Source organism: Anolis carolinensis, chromosome 3 (genome assembly GCF_035594765.1).
Source record: "Anolis carolinensis isolate JA03-04 chromosome 3, rAnoCar3.1.pri, whole genome shotgun sequence".
Classification (NCBI taxonomy): Eukaryota; Metazoa; Chordata; class Lepidosauria; order Squamata; family Dactyloidae; genus Anolis; species Anolis carolinensis.
In genome coordinates, this window is record NC_085843.1 from 75,247,181 (window position 1) to 75,272,327 (window position 25,147).

Below are 25,147 nucleotides of genomic sequence, written 5' to 3' on the forward strand. Positions count from 1 at the left end.
CTAATTTTATATCTACCTTTTAAGGTAACAGGTCTTGATAGCTGTCATTAAGATTTGTAGGTAGATATTTTGTGGTTGTACTACTGCCAGTGTAGTTCTTAGATGAGTTTGATCGTGAATACACTCCTTTTTCTTAACCATCATGGCTTCTCAGCACCCCAACAAACACACAGAGTTTTGTGTAGTGCAGCTGTTCTGACACAATGGAAGTAATCTGAATTGTATCACTTTCTGGGAGAGATGAGAAGAAACCTCTGTGATCTCATGACATGAAAGGTCAATGCAGCTGCTCTTGCTTAGTCAAAACTTTGAGGGAGCTGTTCAGGGTACTGAACCTAATTGGAAAGAAACCAGGATTCAGCACCTTGGAGAGTTCATTCAAAAATCTATCAGAGCCTGAATTCTGCAGCCCTTCAGATGATGTCGAACTGCAACTCTCAGTAGCCTTCAACAGCATAGCCAATAGTAAACATTGTTGGAAGTTACAATACAAAAACATTTAGAGGGCTGCATGAATCCCATCCTGGCTTTGTAGGCATGGATATAAAGTTTATTAGCCCCAAATGAATTAAGACCTCCTTTTTGGAGTGTTCCATAAGCACAACCAATTTCAGCCTTTAGAATCCAGAATTCTGTTGCAAAGTAATAAATGTGTACAAGTAGAAAGCCTTATCACACACCCCACAACATTCAAGCAGTGGCACAGCTATCTTTAACCAAATCAGTGTAGGGGAGAGAGAAAGGGATTACTCTGGACATTTTGAAGACATTGGGGAGGAGAATGTCCAGATTGGAGAAACTGAAATAGGTATCATACCGGTACTTTATTTCATATCAACTTTTACCGTTATATTTTTGTTTTAATATCACAAAATACTTCATGTATTATCCAGCTGACACTAAAATGTTGCATGTAAAAATTTTAACATTCAAAAGCCTTAATTTTGTACAAGCAATTTTAAATATATTCTGTTTGAAAAAAAGAGCTGCTAACTGCTGTATCCTGTTCTGCCTAAGCACATATTTCTTAGTCTGTGTCATCTAACAATTAGGAAAACAGTAAGCTCCAAGTTTTGTAATAACTCAAACATGCGATTTGGACCCAATCACTTGTAAATATGAGCACCACTTAGATATCAAATGAAATATTAAAAATAATAAAAAGTTATAGACATTTCAGAAGAGCATCCTGAATTCAGAATTATATGGATGGATAGTAAAATCTGAGACAAATCTGCAACCAACATTATGTTTTGGCATGAGGAACTTGCTACAGGGACCATTTTGTGATTGCAAAGTCTCCAGGTCCAAACATTTGTTTCTAAAGACAAATACAATTGAAATCATTATAACACACTCTACCTCTGATGTTCTTATGTAAGGCAGCATAAATATACTAACAGTAACTTGGTGCAAATTCCTTTACATGAAAAAACATTAATTCTTGTTTGGCAAGAATGAACCTTTATCATAAATACTCCGTTTGGCCCTAAACAAGCACAACACACTTAAAATGCAAGAGGGTGGGTGGCAGGAATAAATGTCACTCTTTGTCTTGTGACTCTTCTGCTTGAATAAAACCAATACTGTACTCCTGCTAAGTAATCAAAAGCAATATTACAGATTTATGAAAAGTAAGCATTCTGACCTGCCTCAGATTTTCATTTCCTCCTTCAGCAGCAGGGAGATATATTTTCATAAGCTTGGCTGAATTTTGTGAAAGCAAATTGTTTTAAAGAGACAGGTCACTCCTTCAGTCTAACACAAACAGTTTGCAAGGAAGACATCACCTGTGACTTACACCACATTATAATAACTCCTTCCCCCCTTCTTCTTTTCTTGCTCTTTTTATATGACTTTTCTGGTAAAATAACAGTTTAGAACTTGATTCAGCAACAAAAGGGTGATATGCTCCAATTATCTTTAACCTAAAAAAATAGAATCAAAGTTGAAATGTAAGACATCCAACTGATTTATATAATAGTATCCAATAATGAGATATTAATAGTAGACATGGAGTTGTAGAGGAACTGACTTAAGCCTTTTCACTCTGTAAAGATCTTTAGTTTTTATATTAAGATTATCAAGAGGCATACTTTCTTGGGTCATTGATTTTTCCACTGTTTAGTTTTAGCATCAGCCTAAATACCCTAAAGGCACCAGGTCCTGTCAATTTTGGATGCTAAACAGAGAAGTCCTGGTTAGTACTTGGATGGGAAATTGTCAACAACTGCCAGATGCTGTAGGCCCCCCTGAAGCAGTGGTTTCCAATCCCAGATGAAGTGGACAATCACTCCCAGAATGCCTGATCTTTGGCCATTTTGAGTGGGGCTTCTGAGAGCTGAAGCCTAAGAAAACTTGTGGACTCAAGCTTGGAACTTTAACATTGAATTGAAAGCAATGTAAATTAATGACCATGTTTTATATTAATTTTTATACGGTATGACAAATTAATTATTATGTATTTAAAATTATATTTAATCATATTTTGTTATGTATTATTGATGATTCTTACTCCTGAATACTTTGCTATCATTTATTTACAGTATTTATATTCCGCCCTTCTCACCCCGAAGGGGACTCAGGGCGGATCACATTATAACACACATAGGGCAAACATTCAATGCCCATAAACACATCAAACAGAGACTGAGAAACACACGCAGAGGCAAGTTAACCTTCTCCTGAGGGGATGTTCGATTCTGGCCACAGGGGGGAGCAGCTGCTTCATCATCCACACTGACGGCACTTCCTCATTCCAGGTCGTAAATTAGTTAATCTTGCCTCCCCACTTTATAAGTGGTACCTTATCTCCTACTTGATAGATGCAACTATCTTTTGGGTTGCTAGGTCAGCAACGAGCAGGGGCTATTTTTTATTTTTAATTGACGGGTGCTCACCCCGCCACGGGCTGGCCTCGAACTCATGACCTCATGGTCAGAGTGATTTAAGGCAGCTGCTCAACAGCTACGCCACAGCCCGGCCCCATACTATTCCTGGTTAAATTCAGACTTTTTTTACATATCAAAATGAAGGTATGAAATGAAGGTTGTCTTGGTTTAGTCAATAAATTAAATAATATTGATTACACTGGATATACTCATAAGCATGACTGAGTTTGAATCCAATCTTGGACTCCTAACAATAAGCTCAGAGTTTTGGTTTTGGCTGAGACTCAACTGTGGTTTATTTAGTGTTATTTTTAGTTCAGTAAAACTACTTCACTTACGTCTGCACTTGTGTGTGAAGTGAGAGCTTTTGAAGGCAGAGTTAACTACCCACAAAGTCTGTTACATCCGACAAACAAAAATACAGGGCTTTAAAAAAATTGTACACTACAGGCTACAATCCTATGCTTATCCAACCTTGAATGTTTTACTGCCACAGCAGTTTCTGCTCTTGAAGAAAGAAAGGACTTGGCCTGAGAGCATGAACAACTGCTTATCTCTTCATTTCTAAATGGTGCTGTAGCAAGAGAAATCATGCAAAGCTTTATCCTTTCTTGGCCCCATGTGGATAATTCTTTTCTGGACCAAGGCCCTTGATTCTGAACGGAGAACTAAAACTTTTTCTAAAAATCTGCATTGCTACTCAACCCAGGAACCGATATTTGAGAAGTAAGCATTCTACTAGACTTTCAAAGTGAGAGTCTATCTCCTTATCACAAGGGGTTAAGAGAATGCCAACTACTGGCAAAGAGCCTGTATCTGAAAAGTAGACTATTGTGCGAGAGCTTTTTCCCCTATGTGGCAATGTTGCCCCTCCGGTTGCCACTGTGAGAATGCGCATTGCCAACCCACACTGCAAGAATTTGAGTAATGTTTACAATCCACAGTGAAAACAAAAGGAGAGAGAGAGAGAGAGAGAGAGAGAGAGAGAGAGAGAGAGAGAGAGATAAGATTTAGCTTTGTGTGCCTGTACTTTGGCTGTCTGGCTAAGGCTGTGGGACAGATGGAAAGAGGAACATAAGACAGTCTACCTGAAGCAAAGTCAGTGAAAGGAAGCTCATCAGATAATATAGTTTTAAGAGATAGCATGATTTGTAATGTATGTGTGGATTTTTATAGCACAATTTTTCTGTTAAAGCAGGAGTAAGACAGCTGGTTCCTTCCCACTCTTGTGGACTGCAACTCTCACAATCCCTAGCCATTAGTCTTGTTGGCTGGGAATGACCAACTTTTGAATGAAAGTATTGTAGGTCACCAATTTTCCTAGTTTTTCAAGACAATAAATCTGCAGCCCTTCAAATATTCTTGGATTCCAACTCCCATGAGCTTTAGCCAGCAAGGGTAATGATCAGGGATTGTGGGAGGTGTAGTCCAAGACAAGAAATTCTCCATCTTATTCTAGGGAATAAAGAATAGCTGCAGACAATTTGTTTCCAAAATGCGCTGTTAATTTAGCTCTTCTTTTTTTTTGCTTTGGTTTTGCTAATTGCAAATAGCAAATACAGAGCTTATAACTGAAACAGAAATTGTATTTTATTTAATTAAGTAAAACCATAAATGTGAAATAGTGCAAACACAAGTATGAAATAGCTGTGATGGGATGATGTGCCATATATCCACCTGGAATTATATTCCTGATCATTTTTGTGAATAATGTTGGTTCAAAAAAACCCTGAGGGTTCAGGGTGACTGCTGTTGTGTTCAGAGAGAGTACAAATATTTGCCACAAACAGAGCAACAGTCATGGTCTTCCTCCTTCCTCCTCTTCCTCATATGCTGCCTTTCTCCCAAAATTTAGACTCAGTGCAGCTTATAATTTTTTTAAAAACATCACACAACTAAAAGCATTTTAAAAGGAGAACATTGGAAATAGGATTAAATAATCAAAATGATTTAACGCTTCACATAAAAAGTTAAATTGCTATTAAAATGATTTAAAAACCCTTTAGAACAATTCAGTCTATAACAGTGCCAATTGTTTTTAAAAATATTTTATTTTAAAAGTCTGCTGGAAAAATAAAGCCCTTGGCTGCTGATGGAAGGATACCAGAGAGGGACCTATTCAGGCCTTCTTGGGAAGGAATTTCCTGAGTTTAGGGGCAGCCCTAAGAAGTCTATCTCTTGCTCCATTCACCAGTCATGCTTGCAACAGTGGTGGGGCTGAGAGAAGGATATAACTGAAAAGTTATCCCACTATAAATAATACTGATTTTTATTTAAAATTATAAAAAATATTCCTTTCCTTTATTCCTTTATCTGATTTGTCGTCGATCCACTCTTGGGCTTCAGGCAAATCTACCATTTGTCAAAATATATGATCCTATGCTATTCTTTTCAATTTCTGGCCGAATAGCTTAAATTCAGATAATATTTTGACTTTGGTGTGTTAGCAATTAACTTTTGCAGCAGTGTCATTCGGGTTGCTAGCCATTGTGACACTATAGCCTCTTGTGCTTGCATTAGTTCTGGGGCTCAGTCCCAACTACTGGTGGATGAGACACAATGGAGCTGTGTCTTCCATATATATATAGCTTTTTAATTTCAAAACATGAGAACATATGAGCACACTTCTATCACTGCTTCATATTAATGGCAACTTTCAATGTAGGCTTTTAGACAAAATATACCATTTACAGGCAGTCCCCAAGTTACAAACAAGATAGGTTCTGTAGGTTTGTTCTTAAGTTGAATTTGTATGTAAGTCAGAACAGGCACATTTTAAAGAGCAGTTCCAGTCCAAAATATGTTTTATTTGAATCGCGTAGGGAAGGGATAACACCCCTGCAGTATTTGTTTTGCTGTCTGTGCCCCTGTTCAGAAGATTTCACCTCACTTTCTGTCCCTGTGATAACTGGATTTTGAAAAAAAAAAAAAAGGCTTGTTGTGCTGTCTGTATCCACTTTCGACAAGAATATGACTGTAATGGGAAAGCAGGTTCTTGTGATAAATCCCTTAGTACTCACATTAGAACAATTTCTTCCTGTGTTCCAAGAAGCATTGCTAGCTAGCTGGTGTTGTTTGAAATCAGTCTACAGTTGATTTCAGGGTGGTGTGGCATACTCTTACCAATACTGCTGATGCCACTATAGCAATTGGCCTTGTTCTTCTTTGCAAACATGGTTGTCTAAATGGTGATGTAATGAATTTTATAGTGGTAGCTGGTAGTCTCTTGAAAAAAAACATGTAAGAGCTTGATGGATGAGACTTTTAGGAGTCTCACTAACAATCTGTGTGGCACTTCAGTCTATTTTGATCTGAAATGGACAGGCTTGACATGAAAAATACATAGTAAATAGGCTGTGCTTATTATGCAAAATGGATTAAGGCAACTTTCTGGGCATAATTAAAAAGTATGTGCTTTAATTATCAACTTCTGTGCTTCATGATGTTAATCTTCAGACTCAGAAAATAAAAGGCTGTGAAATTCTCACTTTGTGTAAATGAAACCTGGTGTGGTTGTGGTTGCAGTAGGAATGGGAATATTCAACTCCCTTCAGTTTCAGTCAGGACTAGTATAAGCAAACAGGAAGGATGATGGAAGTGCCATTCAACCACACCTGGAGGGCTAGACATTTCCTATCTTTGGTTGATGTTAAGTGGTGATAATCCTCACCACATGCTCAGTTGTTTCATGCATTGCATTAATTCTTTACTGAGAGGCAAAATTCATCTACGTGAGTAGAGAGTGAGAAAGGATTTCTGTATTTGTCAATCAGTATTCTATTTTAATTAGCATTCATATAGTTTTCTTTCAACATTAAATATTTTCCTTTAAAAGTAACTTTTATTGATATCCTTTTTCATGATTGCCAACATCAAGTGGCTTGATGCTAGGTTATGGAAAAAGGTCATATGCTACAACAGTATTTTCAGAAAAATCTCTGAACCAAATTCCACCACAACATGGAGCCTTCAGACCTCATGTTATATGATATATAACCTACCCTTTAGAGTCAGACAATTCAGACAAAAAAGAGGAGGGAGATTGCCAAGAATCTGGAGCTTCTGATCATGATGGTCTTTCTGAGTCCAAGGAGCCAAGAATTGAGGCAAAGGGGCACTCTCTTTCCCTTCAGGAGGCTGCCAATGCTGCAGACCCATTGCCACCATTCATGAAGCAACAAAGAGACAAGGAGAGATTGTGTCACTCCCAGGGTTATTAAATAGGAGACATTGATCTGATTTTGAATCTGTGTCTCAAGGTAACTGCTTACATCTCCCAGCCAGTTCCTAGCAATTCTGCTATTTCCAGTACTCCTTCTTGTTGACTAATAGTACTTTTCTTGACCTTGTACTGGCTATGATTTGTGACCTTGTTTTACTTCTTGGTGGCTTTGTTTATCTGCATACTGACTACTAGCTAACAGCTTTTGGAGTGGCTGATGTCTGCTGTCTTGCTTCTCCCTTCATCCTGCTGGATATCCTATGCCTGGCCTGAGCTGAATTAACCTGTCAACAGCTCTTTCAACAGCCGATTCCTGGATCATTGCTGACTGGAATGAACACTACAACCCCAAAAGTCCCTTAACCAGCATAGTCACTGTCCATGCTGGCTGAAGAATTTGAGGAGATACAAATCTAAAAAAAAAAAAATCTTTTCAAGCTCAGTTTGAAAATTAATGAAGATTGAAAATGACTGTCGCTTGGAATGGCATCATAATGGCCACCTTCGGTTTACAGTTTATCAAGTAACTAAAGCTCTTCCCTTAGGACAGCTTGATTTTATTCAGAAATGGCATTAAGAATACCTCCACTGAGTGCTGGTACTAGGACTTAAGTTTGGAAGGCTGGATAATATGGTCTCAGTGAGTCTTTTTTTCAGAATTGCTTATTGTATCATCATAATAGTTAGATAGTGTGATGTCTTTCTCACTTCCCTTATTGCTAATTCTCTTGGAGCAGCCAAAAGCCAGGAAACAGAGGAGTTGGAGTAAAAGACATCAGCACTGGTGGCAGGGCCATAACTGGGCTTCGGACTTTAAGTCTTGGCAAGTGCTCGCCTATGCTGGCTTCTGAGTTTTGCTTTTTTGCAATAGACTGGAGTGAGTTACACAGATTCCCCCGTGTATTGAAAATATATGTGGGGTTGCCAGATCTCAAGGATTGACCCTTCTTCCTTTTCAGTCAAGACAGAGGAAACTCAGAACAAGAGCACTGTCTTGAAAATGTGTGTGTGTGTGTGTGTGTGTGTGTGTGCTCGCTATTTGTTTGACTTGGTATGTTTTTATCTTAATGGCATATTCTGTGCAACTGTGGTTAATGCTTTAGGTATTTTGCTTAATTAGGATTTTATTTGTGACATCACAAGTTCAGCTTTCCATGACATGAAGTTTAGTTTCATGGAACCTCACAAGTGGTTGTTTCTTTAATGTGTCATGTATTCACAGACTTGTGTTAGTGTCTATCTAACTGCATTATCCAGGACAGGTTAGTAATGAGTTGTTTTTAAGTCCTCTGTTTGAAGGTTTGTTTAGTTTTGTCTGGCCAAATAGGAAGACTTTGGAAAGTCAGAATGTGAGTTGGGGGATTCTGCAAGTTGTAATCCAGAAATGTAACTTTTTCAAGCTCTGAAAAATGCACAGGTATGGAGTCATGTGTGTGGGAGCACCCAATGGTGGAGTGGGTTAAACTGCTGAGCTGCTGAACTTGCTGACTGAAAGGTTAGCAGTTCGAATCTGGGGAACAGGGTGAACTCCTGCTGTTAGCCCCAGCTTCTGCCAACCTAGCAGTTCAAAAACATGCAAATGTGAGTAGATCAATAGGTACCACTCCAGTGGGAAGTTAACGGCGCTCCATGCAGTCATGCCAGACACATGACCTTGGAGGTGTCTAAGGACAATGCCGGCTCTTCAGCTTAGAAATGGAGATGAGCACCAACCCCCAGAGTCAGACATAACTAGACTGACCAGACGTAACATCAGGGGAAACCTTTACCTTTACTATGGAGTCAGGTGTCAATGGTTGCATGTTTAAGCTATCTCAGCTTGGGGAATTAGAAAGTGATTGGGCCCCACTTCCATGTATTTCATGATGGAAAAGAAACCATAAGCATAGTAATACACTAATTTCCATTTCCATGAGATACTGCATTTCCCCTCAAAATGTAAGATGATAAGCAACACAAACGTGTTCGTAAAATGAAGGCTATTTAATTCCTGTCCTATTGTTTGGGCTGTATGTAGAGAATTCGGAAGGCAGTGTGTGCAGTCTATCAATGTAACATTTTCTTCTTGTATTGACTCAGTGCAATTCTTACTGTTGGCAACCCACCCCCCCCCAAAAAAACAAAAAAAAACCCAAGAGTTTTACTGATCCTAGCATAGCCATAGAAAACTGAGGCTGCCCAAGGGAGGCCTTCTTGAATGAGCTTCCTGTACCTCTATTTTGATCTGGCCAATAGCTGGGGAAAGGGAAGAACGGAAGATCATGTCCTACTTGTCCCATTCAGAAGCTCAGTGAGAGACAGCTGAGACAGGGATTGCCAAACAGCAGTTGAAAGAGCTGCACTGGCAGAATCGGTGACGCAAGTCAGCTTGAAAAGGACTAAAGGGCTGAACCAATTAGAAGTGTCCTTCTCCTTTGTCAAATGATGGAGCATGTAGAAGAGTGTGTATGGGACTAATAACTCTTTGGCAATATTCACACCAGGCTTTCCAACAGTCCCTGTAGGTATTCATCCAAGAGATAGAAATCTGAACCAGGAATTGACACTGCAAAGAACCACCATTGCTGCAGTCCATGTAATTCTGCTTTCAAAGCAATGAGCTTGTCTGAAGCTTATGTAGCATGCACACTTCTCCCGATGCATAGCTATCAGCTCCAATTCAAATAATACTCCCCAACAGAATACTTCCCATTAATTGACAGAAACCTATTGTTGGCTTTCATTCACATGAAGATCTGTGGTAATGTTTTTGATACTCTTTACAACAAAGTGCAGTACACTAGATACTGTCAGCTCCCATTAGCCCTAGCTAATGTAGCCAGTGATGACAAATACTGGGAGCTGTAGTCCAACAAAATAATCAAAGCAATACTTTGCCCACCCTGTATGGATTCAGACATTTTTTCCTGCTAACATCAGGGCACGTTTTATTTATTATTTATTGATTTACTATCTTTATACCCCACTCTTCTCACCCTGCAGAGGACTCAGAGTGGCTTACAAGTAGGCAACAATTCAGTGTTGCATAAACAGAAATACAAATAAAATGCATATACATTAAAACCAAAAAGTTAAAAACATCTAAACATTAAAACTGATAATTAAAATCACACAATCCAAAATCATAGTCCAGGAGCCATTTCAGTCGTGATTGCACTTATTCCGTATCCACTTATTGCACTGAATTACTGGTCAAAGACTTGGTCCCACAGCCACGTTTTTAATTTCTTTCTGAAGGTCAGGAGGGAGGGAACTGGTCTGACTTTGCTGGGGAGAGAGTTCCACAGCCGAGGGGCCACCACTGAGAAGGCCCCGTCTCTCATCCCCACCAACTGCATCTGCAAAGGGGGTGGGATTGGGAGCAGGGCCTCCCCAAAGATCTTAACCTATGAGATGATTCATAGAGGGAGATACGTTTTGACAGGTAAGCTGGGCTAGAGCCGTTTAGGGCTTTATAGGCGAAAGCCAGCACTTTGTGCTCGATAGCAGACTGGCAGCCAGTGAGCAAAACCAAAGGGAAATATGGAGATTGCAGTCAAACTAGACAGTACCAGTATGTTGAACAGACGGTTATATTTACGTACATTACTTTTGAATTATTTTGTGCATTGCTATCCATAGTAATTAATGGGGAGGAGGTTGGTTGTTTTTCCTTCTTCTAGGAATTCAAATTGTAGAGGCCAGACCTGGCAGTATGAAACCTGAAAAGTGCATTATTATGTGAGCTATTAATGCCTTAGCAGTGTCTGAGTGAAGCAATCCACATACCAGTACATCACCAGTTTTCTTATCAAAGAATAGCAGCCAAATCCCATGACTATTTTTATCCTTCAGTGTGTACAAGTTAGTGGCACAGTTTAATTACATCACTGACCTTTTAAATGTCACCTAGAGAGAGAAAAACATGTATTTTCTATCCAGCCCACACTACTGAAAAAGAGAAAAGAATACATGCTACCAGCATTCATGAAGCAGTTGATTTTACTGAGGCATTTTTTTAAAACTGAATAAATCAGTTCTTAATGAAAAGGAACTAGATAGTGGAATAGGAATTCATAGGATCAAAGTACAGTAGAGTCTCACTAATCCAAGCCTCGCTTGTCCAAGCCTCTGGATAATCCAAGCCATTTTTGTAGTCAATGTTTCCAATATATCGTGATATTTTGGTGCTAAATTCGTAAATACAATAATTACAACATAACATTACTGCGTATTGAACTGCTTTTTCTGTCAAATTTGTTGTATAACATGATGTTTTGGTGCTTAATTTGTAAAATCATAACCTAATTTTATGTTTAATAGGCTTTTCCTTGATCAGTCCTTATAATCCAAGATATTCGCTTATCCAAGCTTCTGCCGGCCCGTTTAGCTTGGATTAGTGAGACTCTACTGTAGTTGTTCAGATGCTCAGAATGTATTCAAAAGTCTCTGCATACCTAATGTCCTTTGGGGAATACTAGGCAGCTTTGTACATGGGAACATTTGGTTCCAAGCAATTTGAGACTTATACTGTTGCAGTTTTAGGACCAAATTCTTCAGTGTCCTGAGGGAATGCTGCTTACAGAGCCTCTTCTTTGAATAATGCTTCCTTTAAATCATGCTAAAAGCATGCAGGTATCTTAAAGAGACACTGTTACACAGAACCATGCACAAGTGAATGCTAAATGTATTGTGGAGAAGAGCCAAGAAATATACACTATACAGTTACACAGATATGACTCTACTTTAACTGCCATAGCTCCTTCCGATATGTCAACTGTGACATCAAAGGAACGCTCTGGCTTATCATTCTAAATGCTGCTTCCTAAACTTCAAGTCCCACGATTCTATAGGATGAAACAATAGTAGTTAGAAAAGAATAGAATTACTTTATTGTCATTGTGCTATTGCATAACAAAATTACATGCTTCCCCCAGCACACACCACTAAACAACACACCCATTCCTCCACAACCCAACCACCACCACACAGCCCCCAAAGACACATCCGTGCAAAACCATGGAGTTCAATATAGTTACAGCTCTAGAATAAAACGGATCCTTCAGTCTGTTTGTCTTTGTCACCCTGTACCGTCTGCCAGATGGCAATGATAAAAAAAATATGCCAGGTGAGATGGATCCCCAAGAATGCTCTGAGCTTTCTTAAGGTTGCAGGAATTATAACGTTCTTCCAAAGAGGGGAGAAGGCAACCAATGATTCTCTCTGCAGAAGTGGTGACCCTTTGGAGCGCCTTCGTGTCTGCCACTGTGCAGTTACCAAACCACGTACAGATGCAATACGTTAGGACACTCTCTATAGCACAGCAGTAGAAAGTCATGAGAGGTTTTTCATTCAGTTGTTGGTTTCTGAGAAGTCTCAGGTAGTACAGCCTCTGCTGGGCCCTTTTCACCAACAGTACCATATTGGTGCCCCAGGTCAGATCCTCCTTCATCGTGATGCCCAGGAACTTAAAACTGCCCCCCTACTCCACTTCGTCTCCATTTATGACCAAGGGCTGAATTTTTGGTCTGTTCTTTCTATAGTCTTTCTGAGCTTCTTAGTCTTATTGATGTTAAGAACCAGATTATTGTCCCTGCACCATGAGAGTAGCCGATCGACCTCATCCTGATAGGCAGACTCATCCCCTTCAGAAATAAGACCCACCACAATTGGATCATCTGCAAATTTGGTAATGATATTGCTATGGTGGATGGAAGTACAATCATGTGTGTACAAAGTATAAAACAGAGGACTCAGCACACAGCTCTGTGGCGTCCAGTGTTCAGTGGAATCATAGTGGTATAATTAAGTAAAGTGATAGGGCTCATGGTTGGTGGCACTTCTCCACATTTGAAGAATTGGTTTGTTTTGAAGGAGTTCCAATGAAAGAAGAAACTACATCAGCCAAGTCTTTCCTAAGAAGATTATATTAACAATGACAGCTCAGGAGTATTCTTCAGGCAAGAACTGTCAACTCTATTGTATAGGTTTATTTTATGTACTGTAAGAATACATTGCTTTCGCCATACAAATAAGCAGATATCTTCAGGGCCAAGGTAACATAAATATTATCTTGTATTTTGTGATATTTTGGTTAGTCGTACTTTATTTAAGTTATTCAATTTACACATCACCTAGATGTAAAGGCATGAATCAGTAGCCCCTCTGAAATTTATTGCTCTGTTTTGGGATGCCTCACAAAAACAGTCTTGTGAAGTATCCTTGGACTATTTCACTCCTTTTCTGTTTTGCACTATATCATGTTCTGGACTTAAGTAGAAGCCGTTCTTGCTTTTATTAGATAAGCCAAATTATACTTATGTATGCAATGTGTATTATATGTTATAAAGCAAGGATTTGTTGAGAGAATTGAATGTCAGGAGCAACTGCTGGCTGTCTGAATGTCTGAGGGATTTTCAACAAAGATTTGTTTGCATGACAGAATGAGGAGCAAGAGAGGTTAGAAAAGTTAGGCTGGGATAAATAAAACAAACTCACATCAGATTTGTTATGAACAGTCCACACAACATAAAGCAACTCTGCTGCAGGAAGTCTCCTTGCTGATCTTAATTTGCCATGAAAAGAACAAGTTACTCCAGAGCTTTCAGGAAAATGTAGAGTGACCCAATGTTTTTGATATGAGGACAGTCACTTCTGGTGATCACAATGATGGGGAGCAAGGATCTATCAGGGCATTGCTTTTGGCTAGCAAAATGGCAGTGGTGGCCTCCAGAAGGACAGGATATGGTGCTGAAGTGCTGACTGCACAGGTGACTATCTGGGCAAGAAAACAGCTTTGAGGCTTTCCCATGCTATATCCAGGGCAACTCTGGAGCAGAGTACTCTGGATTATTTCAACTGATGTAGACACAAACTCAGAGTTAGTTAAGAATATGAGTGAGTTATGTGAGTTAGATTAGTGTCAGTTAGGATTTAGATATATTAAGTCAGTGTGGTCCAACCCGTGGCCCACGGGCCGCATGAGCCCACCAATTCATTTTTGTTGGCCTTTGCCCTTCTTACTGAAAAAAAAAATTAATTATGTAATTCAATATTAATTATGTAATTCATTTTCTTTCTGGAATGTCTCTGGCCCTTACTCTGGCCCTTACATATACTAAAGTTTGATTGGCCCTCGGGTAACTAAAAATTGGACCACACTGACGTAAATAATGTTTGATTCTATGCTCAATTTCTATTTACGTACTAAATCATTTTTGTATGATTTACTGGAGCCCCTGACAATCCTATAAAAGGAATAATGGAAAGCTTGAGATGAAACACATGGTGTCTGCGAGCACAACAGTTAATCAAGGTGACAGTGTCTGGTGGGAAGATTAATAAAGGCTCACAATGGAAGTAAAGGGTGTCTAGTAGATCTCCACATTTGAAACCATGAGAATAGGACAGGAGAAGGTCTTTACATCTTCTCCTGTAAACGGATAAGTGGAAGTCCTCACAATTGGTAGCAGCAGTGGGTTTTATGAATGTCCACATATTTGGTGACAGTGGTTGGGATAAATAGCACCCACGTACTCATGATTGGACACTCTTCTGAAGATAGCAGACTAGTTTGAGACGTGTAAAGTGAGCTATGTAAAACATATTTTGTCATCTGGTGGTGGATAAAGGCCAAGCAATTGCTACTAAGACTTGCTTCATACCATCAGTTACCTGAGATAGCCATCTCACTCTGCCTAGTGATAGGTTTAACCCTGGCCATAGAACCACCTACTGAAAGGCTGGATTATAGTCTAATACAACAGCTCAGTAGTCTTCCATTGATAGATAGTATAAACCACAGTACATTATGAAAACAGAGAACTGGATCCAGACTTAGTCATAACTTGGGTAGATCCACTGAAACCAGTCAGGTGGACTCAATATCACGGGTCTACACTAAGTGTAACTGGGTCTGGATTCAAACCAGCACCTTGAACTGCAAGCAAAGCTAATTATAGTCAAGCAATTTTCATATTAACATAAGGATAAAAGCTATAGTCCTCATGAAATGTAACACAGCTAAATATTTTCTAGGTTACCTAACCAAACTTCTGCAAAACCACACTGTGTATGCCTGCGATGGTGAACAATTGCATCTGCAGTGTCCTCGACATTCAACAATAAGTGTCCAATCTGCATATTATGGTCAAGCTTACCAATTGTGTAGCGCACAGCAGCCTGAAGCCATGATGAGAGAGTCCCTAAACTGTGTGACATCTACTACCTTTCAGGTATTGCCTATAGCAGTATTTGTAAAAGCATCAGCTTTAAAGTGTTTCTAGAAAATTATTCAGTTGTAACTTATAATTATAAACATTCTAAGTAATGGGCTGGATGAAAACCAATACATTTATGCTGAATCACAGTAAGACAGATATTTTATGAATTGGCAGTTCCCAAGTCCAGGAACGGACATATCTGAGTGGGGTTGCATTTCCCCTGAAACACCAGAAGCGTATCTATTTATCACTAAAGGACCAAGTAGACCTCTGTGGGTCAAAATGCTTGGCACCAGCTTTGGCTGGTCCAACAACTGGACAGGGGTAATTCTGCTGCAGTAGTTCATTCATTGACAGCCTCCTAGTTAGATTACTACATTGCATTCTACATGTGACTGCCCTTGAAGACTACACAGAAACATTGCATTCTACATGTGACTGCCCTTGAAGACTACAGAAACAGCTCATAGAAGCCATGTTATGACAGTTCAGAAGAATTGCACTGACTGTCAATACATATCCAGATTTGATTCAAGGTGCTAGTAATGATATTTAAAACCATATTTGAAGACACATGTCTCCCTATACATCCCTAGCCAAGAACTGGGATCTGCTCTATGTCCCTCCAGTGAGGGCAATATATTGTGTGAAGACATGAGAAAAGGCCTTCTTCATTCTGGCAATCCAGCTACAAAACATACATACACCCTTGGAGACCCACTTGGTGCAAATGGTCTCATTTTGCCATCAAGTTAAAACTTGAACTTTTAATAAAAGCTTTTGGGGCCTAATGATTAACCTAATATGTATACTTAAATATTTTATGCTCCTACTTTTTTAAATTATGCAATTATTTAATATGGTTTAGAATGTTTAAATTATTATTATTACTTGAAATTTTCTTTTAATACATTTCCATTTGTTCAGTTAGCCCAGACATCTTATGATATGGGACAGGGTGGAAATATAATAAATTCATAAACAAATTATAAAGTAAAGTAAAGGAAAATCAATTGACTGTTTCAAAGAGTTATATCTGGAATGTGTATTTATTGTAGTTGGGATTTATTAGGTTTGCAGATGGGTAACTGTTGGTATTTCTGAAGGACTCTGTAACTGTCTAATCTTGTTGCCCTTGACATTTCAACTCCCGTGATCCCTCACCACTAATTATGTTAGCTAGGACTGATGGAAGCTGCATTTCAAAATATCTGATTGGTATCAGGTTGGGGGAAAATGCTGCAAACCACTCTGTAAATCTGGCAGACAAGTATGATGGTTTGCTAGACTAGTACCCTGCCCACCCTGTCCCTGCAAAGTGAAAGAAACCAATTCATTTCAAAACAGAGGGTATATATTTTGGTCTGGATTTGTAATGTTTAAACAGCACCAATTTAAAAGACATACCTATTAAATAAACATCCCAATACCTAAATAAAACTGTTTACAGTTAGATCCAATAGCACAAATTTTCCAGAACTTGTTTTAGTGATAATGTGCCTAGCTATGATTTGTATTTGTGGTGCAAACCTGACAAATCTGCAATTGAGATTGGCAAGGAAACGAGGGAAGGAAGAGAGGAGAAGAGCTGGCTGTATGAGCTGTCTGATTGCCAAGCAGGATGGGTCAAGACAGCACTGAACAATGAGAATCTCCATTAAGATTCACACCCAATACTCCAACATTAATTTGTGCCAACTCTACTAGTTTTGATTGAGTTGTTTTGGCACTGATTGAAGTCAGTGGACTTCCGTGAAAGACTTAAATCTTTTCAGAAGCAGTTCCGGTCCCAGTTTCTGAGCAGCAGCAGAACTAATTTTATTTAGGATTATCAAAGATTACCAATAATGTGTATTCTGAAACATTGGCAGCCATTGTACTGGTCTGTTCAATGGTACATTAAAAGGACTTTTTTTTGTTTCCCCATACTTTTTAGCACACTGATGAATTGCTGGGAGAAATTGTTTGAAGACTGAAGATGCAAATCTTGCAATTTCAGTGTTCTGGGTTCAGCACTGTGCTTGGATGTCCAGACTTCTTAGTGGCTGGGAGTACATTTGCATAGTTAAAATTTAGTGTGTCAGTCATGCCTTTTGCTTGCCAGTGTTAGAGCTTGCCACCCTGAAACATTTGGGTTACTGGATTTCAAAACTGTTTTGGGCAAAAGAGCTTCAACCATATTGTTGATACTGGATGGTTACACATCATTAATTTTCCAACCAGGCCCTCTAACATTTCACTGATAAATATTGGGAAAACAAGATCATAGAATCATAGAATTGTAGAGTTGGAAGAGACCTCACAGGCCATCCAGTCCAACCCCCTGCAAGAAGCAGGAAAATCTCATTCAAAGCACCCCCGACAGATGGCCATTCAGCCTCTGCTTAAAAGCCTCCAAAGAAGGAGCCTCCACCACAGGAGAGAGTTCCACTGCCGAACAGCTCTCACAGTCAGGAAGTTCTTACTAATGTTCAGGTGGAACCTCCTTTCCTGTAGTTTGAAGCCATTGTTCTGTGTCCTAGTTTCTAGGGCAACAGAAAACAAGCTTGCTCCCTCCTCCCTATGACTTCCCTTCACATATTTGTAGATGGCTATCATGTCTCCTCTGAGCCTTCTCTTCTGCAGGCTAAACATACCCAGCTCTTTAAGCCATTCCTCATAGGGCTTGTTCTCCAGATCCTTGATCATTTTAGTTGCCCTCCTCTGGACGCTTTCCAGCTTGTCAACATCTCCCTTCAACTGCAGTGCCCAGAATTGGACACAGTATTCCAGGTGTGGTCTGACCAAGGCAGAATAGAGGGGGAGCATGACTTCCCTGGATCTAGACGCTATACCTCTATTTATGCAAACCAAAATCCCATTGGCTTTTTTCGCCGCCGCATCACATTGTAGGCTCATGTTTAACTTGTTGTCCACGAGGACTCCAAGGTCTTTTTCACACGTACTGCTGTCAAGCCAGGCGTCCCCCATTTGTCCCTGTTGAACTTCATTTTGTTAGTTTCGGCCTATCTCTCTAGTCTGTTAAGATCGTTTTGAATTCTGCTCCTGTCTTCTGGAGTGTTAGCTAGCCCTCCCAGTTTGGTGTCACCTGCAAACTTGATGATCGTGCCTTCTAACCCTTCGTCTAAGTCGTTAATAAAGATGTTGAACAGAACTGGGCCCAGGACGGAACCCTGCGGCACTCCACTCGTGACTTCTTTCCAAGATGAAGACGACGCATTGGTGAGCACCCTTTGGGTTCATTCACTTAACCAATTACAGATCCACCTAACCGTAGTTTTGCCTAGCCCACATTTGACTAGCTTGTTTGCCAGAAGGTCAGGGGGGACCTTGTCGAAGGCCTTACTGAAATCCAGATACGCTACATCCACAGCATTCCCTGTATCGACCCAACTCGTAACTCTATCAAAAAAAGAGATCAGATTAGTCTGACATAACTTGTTTTTTGGTAAATCCGTGTTGACTATTAGCAATGACCGCATTTGTTTCTAAATGTTCGCAGACCACTTCCTTAATGATCTTTTCCAGAATCTTACCTGGTATTGACGTGAGGCTGACCAGATGGTAATTGTTTGGGTCGTCCTTTTTCCCTTCTTGAAGATAGGGACCACATTTGCCCTTCTCCAATCTGCTGGGACTTCTCCCGTTCTCCAAGAACTCTAAAAATGATTGCCAGTGGTTCCGAAATAACTTCCGCTAGTTCCTTCAATACTCTTGGGTGTAGTTGATCCGGCCCTGGAGACTTAAATTCATTTAGAGCAGACAGGTATTCCTGGATGACTTCTTTCCCTATTTGGGGTTGGATTTCCCCCAGTCCTTCATCCACTCCATGTTGCTGAGATTGAGGCTGGCTTTCTTTTTGTGAGAAGACTGAGGCAAAGAAGGCATTAAATAGTTCTGCCTTTTTCCTTTCCCCTGACAGAATCATATTGTGATGAAGATGTCAAAAACTATCAACTAGGAAGAACACACAATTAGGAGATGCTGCGGCAGTGTGCTTTTGCCTGAATTTATTGGGAAGGGCAAGATTCTGCTTCCTCTTCTCCCCCTTTTCAGCTAATTGAGTGCAAGCAACTTTGGCACTTTGAAAAGAGTTTGCAGCAACTGAAAAAATTGGTGAATTAATAGGGAAATTGTAAGTAGGAAAAAGGAAATTGGACATTTCATAGATACTGGATGGTGAATGATCAAAGATTAAACAGGAGTGTCTCTGATTAATTGGGACTGTTGGAGACTCCGCAGGCTATCAGTCTGTTTTGGCCACAATACCGTGTACCATTTTTGAACTATAAAATCCTATATGTTTTAAGTCCAAGCTGTCAGAAAGGCCATATTGTCCTGTGCAAGTCTTTTCATGCCTGAGAGACCTTTGTCTTGGTTCTGCAACCCTCATGTGAGATCCATCTGTTAGAGAAGCCAAAGAGGGTATTCACCATAGCTGTTCCAAGGCTTCAAATTCCTAAGCTTTCTACTTCTACCAGGAGGCAGTGACTTTATTCTGACAGTCTTACAGGAACTGACTGTTTTTAGAGAAACAGCTTTTAATTGGGTTTTGTACTGGGTTATGGAGCCCTTGGTGACACAGCAGGTTAAACCGCTGAGCTGCAGAACTTGCTGACCAAAATGTTGGCGGTTTGAATCCGGGGAGCAGGGTGAACGCCCGCTATTAGCCTCAGCTTCTGCCAACCTAGCAGTTTGGAAACATGAAAATATGAGTGGGTCAATAGGTACCGCTCTGGTGGGAAGGTAACAGCACTCCATGCAGTCATGCCGGCCACATGACCTTGGAGACATCTACGGACAACGCCGGCTCTTCAGCTTAGAAATTGAAATTAGCACCAACCGCCAGAGTCGGACATGACTAGACTTAATGTCAGGGGAAAGCCTTTACTGGTACCTTACTGGGTTATAGAATGAGGGACACTTGTTTTGAAGGTGGTACATGTGAAAAGTATCTAAGGGTTTTAGTAGACCACAAGCTAAATGTTAGTCAACAGTATGATGTGATTAGATCTCTCCTGGAGCACTTTATCCAGTTTTGGGCATCACCGTTCAGAAGAATATTGATAATCTGGAATGTGTTAAGACAAAGGCAACCAAGATTATCAAAGATTTCAAAACCAACCCTCATAAGGAATGATTGAGGGAACTAAATGTTTTAGCTTGGAGAAGAAGAATCTGAGATGTGGTATAATAATAACTGTCTTTAAATATCAGAAGACATGCCATGTAGAAGGAGAAGGAGTTTGTCTTCTGCTGCTCCAGAGACCAGAACCTGAACTAATGGATTCAAGTAACAGAAAAAGATATTCCACCTAAGCATCAGTAAAAACTTACTGTAAGAACTGTTCATGGATTCTGAGAGAATGTGGTAGCTGTAGTCCAAGAAGTTTTTTTTTCAAACTCCAATAATAACCTAATATTTCTCAGTGCAACAGCTGTAGCAGTGATTGGAATAATGGCTTCATAAGCATGGTTTGTGTATACTGCCATGTAACTGAAAAGTGACCTTTGGATCATGTGAAAGTACAGTTGTTCTCATAAAAAATGTGAGGGTCACATCTGTCCTAAGTGTCCTTGTTAGCATGACATCAGGGCTGAATTCTGCATACTCAGTCCTTGGGGATTCATGGGCCTTGCACAGAAAATAAATTGCAAGTGTTTACATGTTTTGATCAACAAATGCTTATCAAAAGAAAAGATCAATATACTTTTTCAGGGATGTTTGCTTATCATTCAGATGAAAGACTCATGTTTGGCTTGGTTTTTCATAAAATGCCTCTAATGTTCTCATATCTTAGGCACATGCAGTGTATCAAACCGTTGGGAACGATCACTGATGATCTCATCCTATCCACTCTCTCTGGAACACAGAGATAACTTAGGAACAGTGTAATTTTACCAAAAGAACAAACAAATGTTATGCTGGAATGTATCACTGCAAGGGCAAACAAAATTTATGTCCTTTCTAATCCTGTGAATACCCTATCCACCTCCAGTTTTGAGGGTATCAGTGAATTTGATCATGTTGCATAAGGAATTCCATGTTAACAATGCAATCCTATAGTTAACTGTTCAGATGTCAGTCCTGTTGGGTTCAGTTGACTTACTCTCAGGTAAGTCAGTACTGGTTTTCAAAACAGCAATAATGAATAGTCAGAAATAATTATATGCATTGTTGATAGATGGAAAGCATCTATCAACAAGTTTGCATTGTATCTAATTGCCAAATGAAAGTATTGATTTCAGTTAACTTAACCATGAGCTGCTGTGTAAAATGAACATTCGTACATTATATTATGCATATGTTTCTGTCTTGATGAGGGGCTTACATCAAAATATACTGGAATTTTTGAGGGGGGGGGGGAATCTTGTTTGGTCAATGTTAAAAGAAAAGCTTTCCGTTTCTTAAAGAGAGGGCACTTGTTATAATAAGGGATACCTGGTAACTAAACCTTGAACTAACATCAATTATGAAATACAAGTTAAATACAAAGGATCATCCCATCCAGTTGTCTCAATTTGACAGGAATAATCTGTATTAGTCCCTTGATGTTCCATTTTTAAGCAGTTTTGCGAATGTCTTGCCTTCTTTCCTCTCCTCCCATTTTCCCCTTTGTTCTCAGTATACTGTAGTTGTTGCAAACTGAGGTGAAATTGTGAAAGTAGTTTGCACTCAGTGAATCTCTCTTAGTCTTTGTATTCTCCCTCAGGAAAAGCTTTTGCCATCTTGATCACAGTCTGATGATACTTGTATCACATTTGTTATTGTTTGCATCAGTGAAATGTTGTTGGCTATTGGAGATTTTAATTTGGCAGTCAATAACAACAATTAAAGAAATTATTAAAATAGAGGTTGAGCCACTGGAAGTTTTAATGCATGGATCTGGGTGAATCCTTTTTTCTCTTTATAGATTCTAGGTTTTTTCTTTTAAAATTACCTGTGTGGTTCACATGTAGACTATCTGACGCTTTTCTAGCACTTTTCACTGTGCATGTATAGTGTACGCTATGCATCATTTTCTGACATTTATCTTTCATTGCTTTGTAGGCAAAGTGTAATGTTCTGCCAGCTTTTCTAAATTCTGTTCAGGAAGTTCTACTTCCAGGAATGTGAGGACAATGTCTTTTCATGTTAACGGCAGCAGCAAGTCTATAGTATATGAAGTCTAATTAACCACTCATATTAGTTTGTTTATCACTATATTTTTATATTTTAATGAATAATGCATTTTAACAATTTTTTAAAATTCAGTAGAGTCTAAGATATAATTAAAACTAGCAATCTAAATAACTATTTCTAATAGTAAAATTTAATTGTAAAATTAACCTCTTACCTCCTATTTTGAACACTTATGAGTTCTCAAGGCTGCTTCACAAATGAAAATTTTAGAATCTCAGCTGTTGTAACAAAATCCATATGGTCCTATTTTTCCAATATATCTGCCATCCATGGTTATGACTTATAAAGCCCTATATGTCCCTGGTCCAATTCTGTCTGGCAGATTATATCCCCCTATATGTGCCTGCCCTAAGTCTGGAGTCCTAGTTTTAATAAAAAGATAGGCTACAAATATAACAACAACATGATTAAAACTAGGGAGAACCATATTCCTGTACTTTCATGGGTGTATAGAAGAGGGCATTCCACCTATTTTGCTTGTCATACAACCAGGTAACACACATCACCTGCAGGAACGTCCTCTTCTGCACAGGAGTCATTTGTAGTTTTTAATTGGGGAGCTCCATTTTCTCAAATGAACCTGAGATTTTCGCGTCTCAATCTGCATTGTGGAACTGAGACCTTCTTGGGAATTATGCATAATTCATACTATGCAGTCATGCAAAGTTTGCTTTGGAAATCACTGTAACAGCAGTTTAAGGATTAATTTACCAAGGTTTTTAGTAACAAATGGGTGACAGCTGTTCTGCATGGGTCTTAATATGTCAGAGTTTGATTTGTTGTAGTCTTATAATCTGTTTTTCAAGACTCTTGCTTTGCTCACTGTTTTTAGAAAATACTGGATGAATGCCAGGACCTGAGAGTCTGCCAGCTCCTTGTCAATAGTCGGGTTTTCGGACCTGATCTATGTCCAGGAATCACTAAATACCTCCTAGTCTCCTTTAAATGCAAGCCTAGTAAGTAATTTGTAGAACAGGCAAGTGTCATTTCTGCATGTCTATTTGTTTTTTTTTTTTATTGTTGTGCTGATAAAGAAATCAATGCATAGATCTGGGAGAATCATTGAACTAGAGTTATACATGGACAGTGTAGAAATGCGATCATCACATTATTGTTGGCAGGCATTTTCATTTTTAAAAAAAGACTTGGCCTAAAACTAAAATAAGATGCATGAAATTGGATCTACAAAGAAAATATGCTAGATTTAGCCTGCTGGTTATGACTTTCTCTGGCAATAACCGCTCCTTGGGAATACTGAAATAATATGCATTTCTGACCACTGTGTATTAGCCTGCTATTATTTGCATCCCATGTATCCTCTTTTCAAATAAATAGCCTAATTCAGTATATGAGGAAATATACTGCAATAAAAAAAACCTCATGCTAAAATAAACGAGTGGAGTAAAAGAAATAAGTTGGCTAGAGTGTACTAAATATCAGCCCTATGCTAGCAGTGTTTTGAGATGTGTTTTGAGATCACGTGAAAGGGAATTTGAGAAAAATCATTCCTGTTCTTGAAACAATTTTGAAGTGTTCATGTGAATCTGAAATATTAATAATCAGTTCCCCAAGACTTTAGAGGAAATTCTGAAGCTTTTTTGTGGAGGGGAGTGTCTCCTTCAGTATGCTGATAGAGAGAATGGTATTGGATTTCAACCCAAATAGTTATTATTGTTTTAGAGAATAGTCACCTTTTCTTTCCTTATTATTCTCATCCTTTTACGTCAGCTTTTCATACCAAAACATGCATTTCTTGTTTACCTACTAAAGAGCATATAAAAGCTTTGGCACAAATAACAGGCAATTAAAGGGAAAATGCCAAGGTCGTCTGAGTGGCATTGTTTCTGGAGCTGATAAAAATATGTAAAGTTGTTTTCAAGGAAAACTGAGCCATAGATTGTTAAATGTCAAATAAAAGAACCAATTTTGTGTCTCTGGAACACGGTTCTTAAACACTGTTTACTTTTGATTTCAGTGGATTTTCTTTCTAATAGTTATGTTTGGAACTGCAATTTAAAATTAACAAGGAGCTCTGCCATCAAAACCAGTCTGGAAAAGTTACCTTTTTTGAACAACACCCGAATTCCCAGCCAGCATACTCACTGAGATTTTTCCAAGAGCTAACCCCCCCCCCCCCCAATAAAATGCCTCACAGCAAAAGGTTCTGTGGATTGGAGTCCCATTTAATCAAGCCAAGAGAAATGTAGCCATTAGAGGTGTGCATTTTTTGTTTGTCCTCGTAAGTTCTATCACATTCGTTAAATTTGTACTTATGATGCAATATCCGACACCAGCGCTTGGCCCACGCCAAAAACTTAAGAATTGAAACTTACCCAATACTTTTTCGTTTGCATTTTTTAAATCTCGGAAGCTTCCCAAAGTCAAAATTAATGGCTTCTCACCATTAAGAGACAGAAGCAGCAGGGAGAAAGCAGAGTTTGCTGGGAAAGGAAGCATGGAACTCTGGGAAATGTAGTTTGGAAAGGCAAGGAGTCTTATGGCAGAGAATGCTAACAACCCTGCCCTAAACTACATTTCCCAGAATTCTGCTCACATCAGAAAGCCCCAATCAGGAGAGGGGAGAGATTTGTCCCTCCGTAGCAGCAGCCAGGCAGCCAGAGAGCCATTAATTTGCTGAATCTGCAAAGAG

At 39.2% G+C, this 25,147-nt stretch overlaps 1 protein-coding gene across 4 annotated transcripts in view; it reads left to right on the top strand.

Moving 5' to 3' along the window:
- Positions 1-25,147, top strand: part of eva1c (eva-1 homolog C) — a 61,668-nt gene that overhangs the window by 15,110 nt on the left and 21,411 nt on the right. For all 4 annotated transcript variants that reach the window (XM_008107602.3, XM_062975052.1, XM_008107599.3 and 1 more), the window contains exons 2-3: positions 15,130-15,326; positions 23,330-23,453. In XM_008107602.3, coding sequence (XP_008105809.1) covers positions 15,130-15,326; positions 23,330-23,453 — 321 coding nt within the window. The remainder of the gene's footprint in view (positions 1-15,129; positions 15,327-23,329; positions 23,454-25,147) is intronic.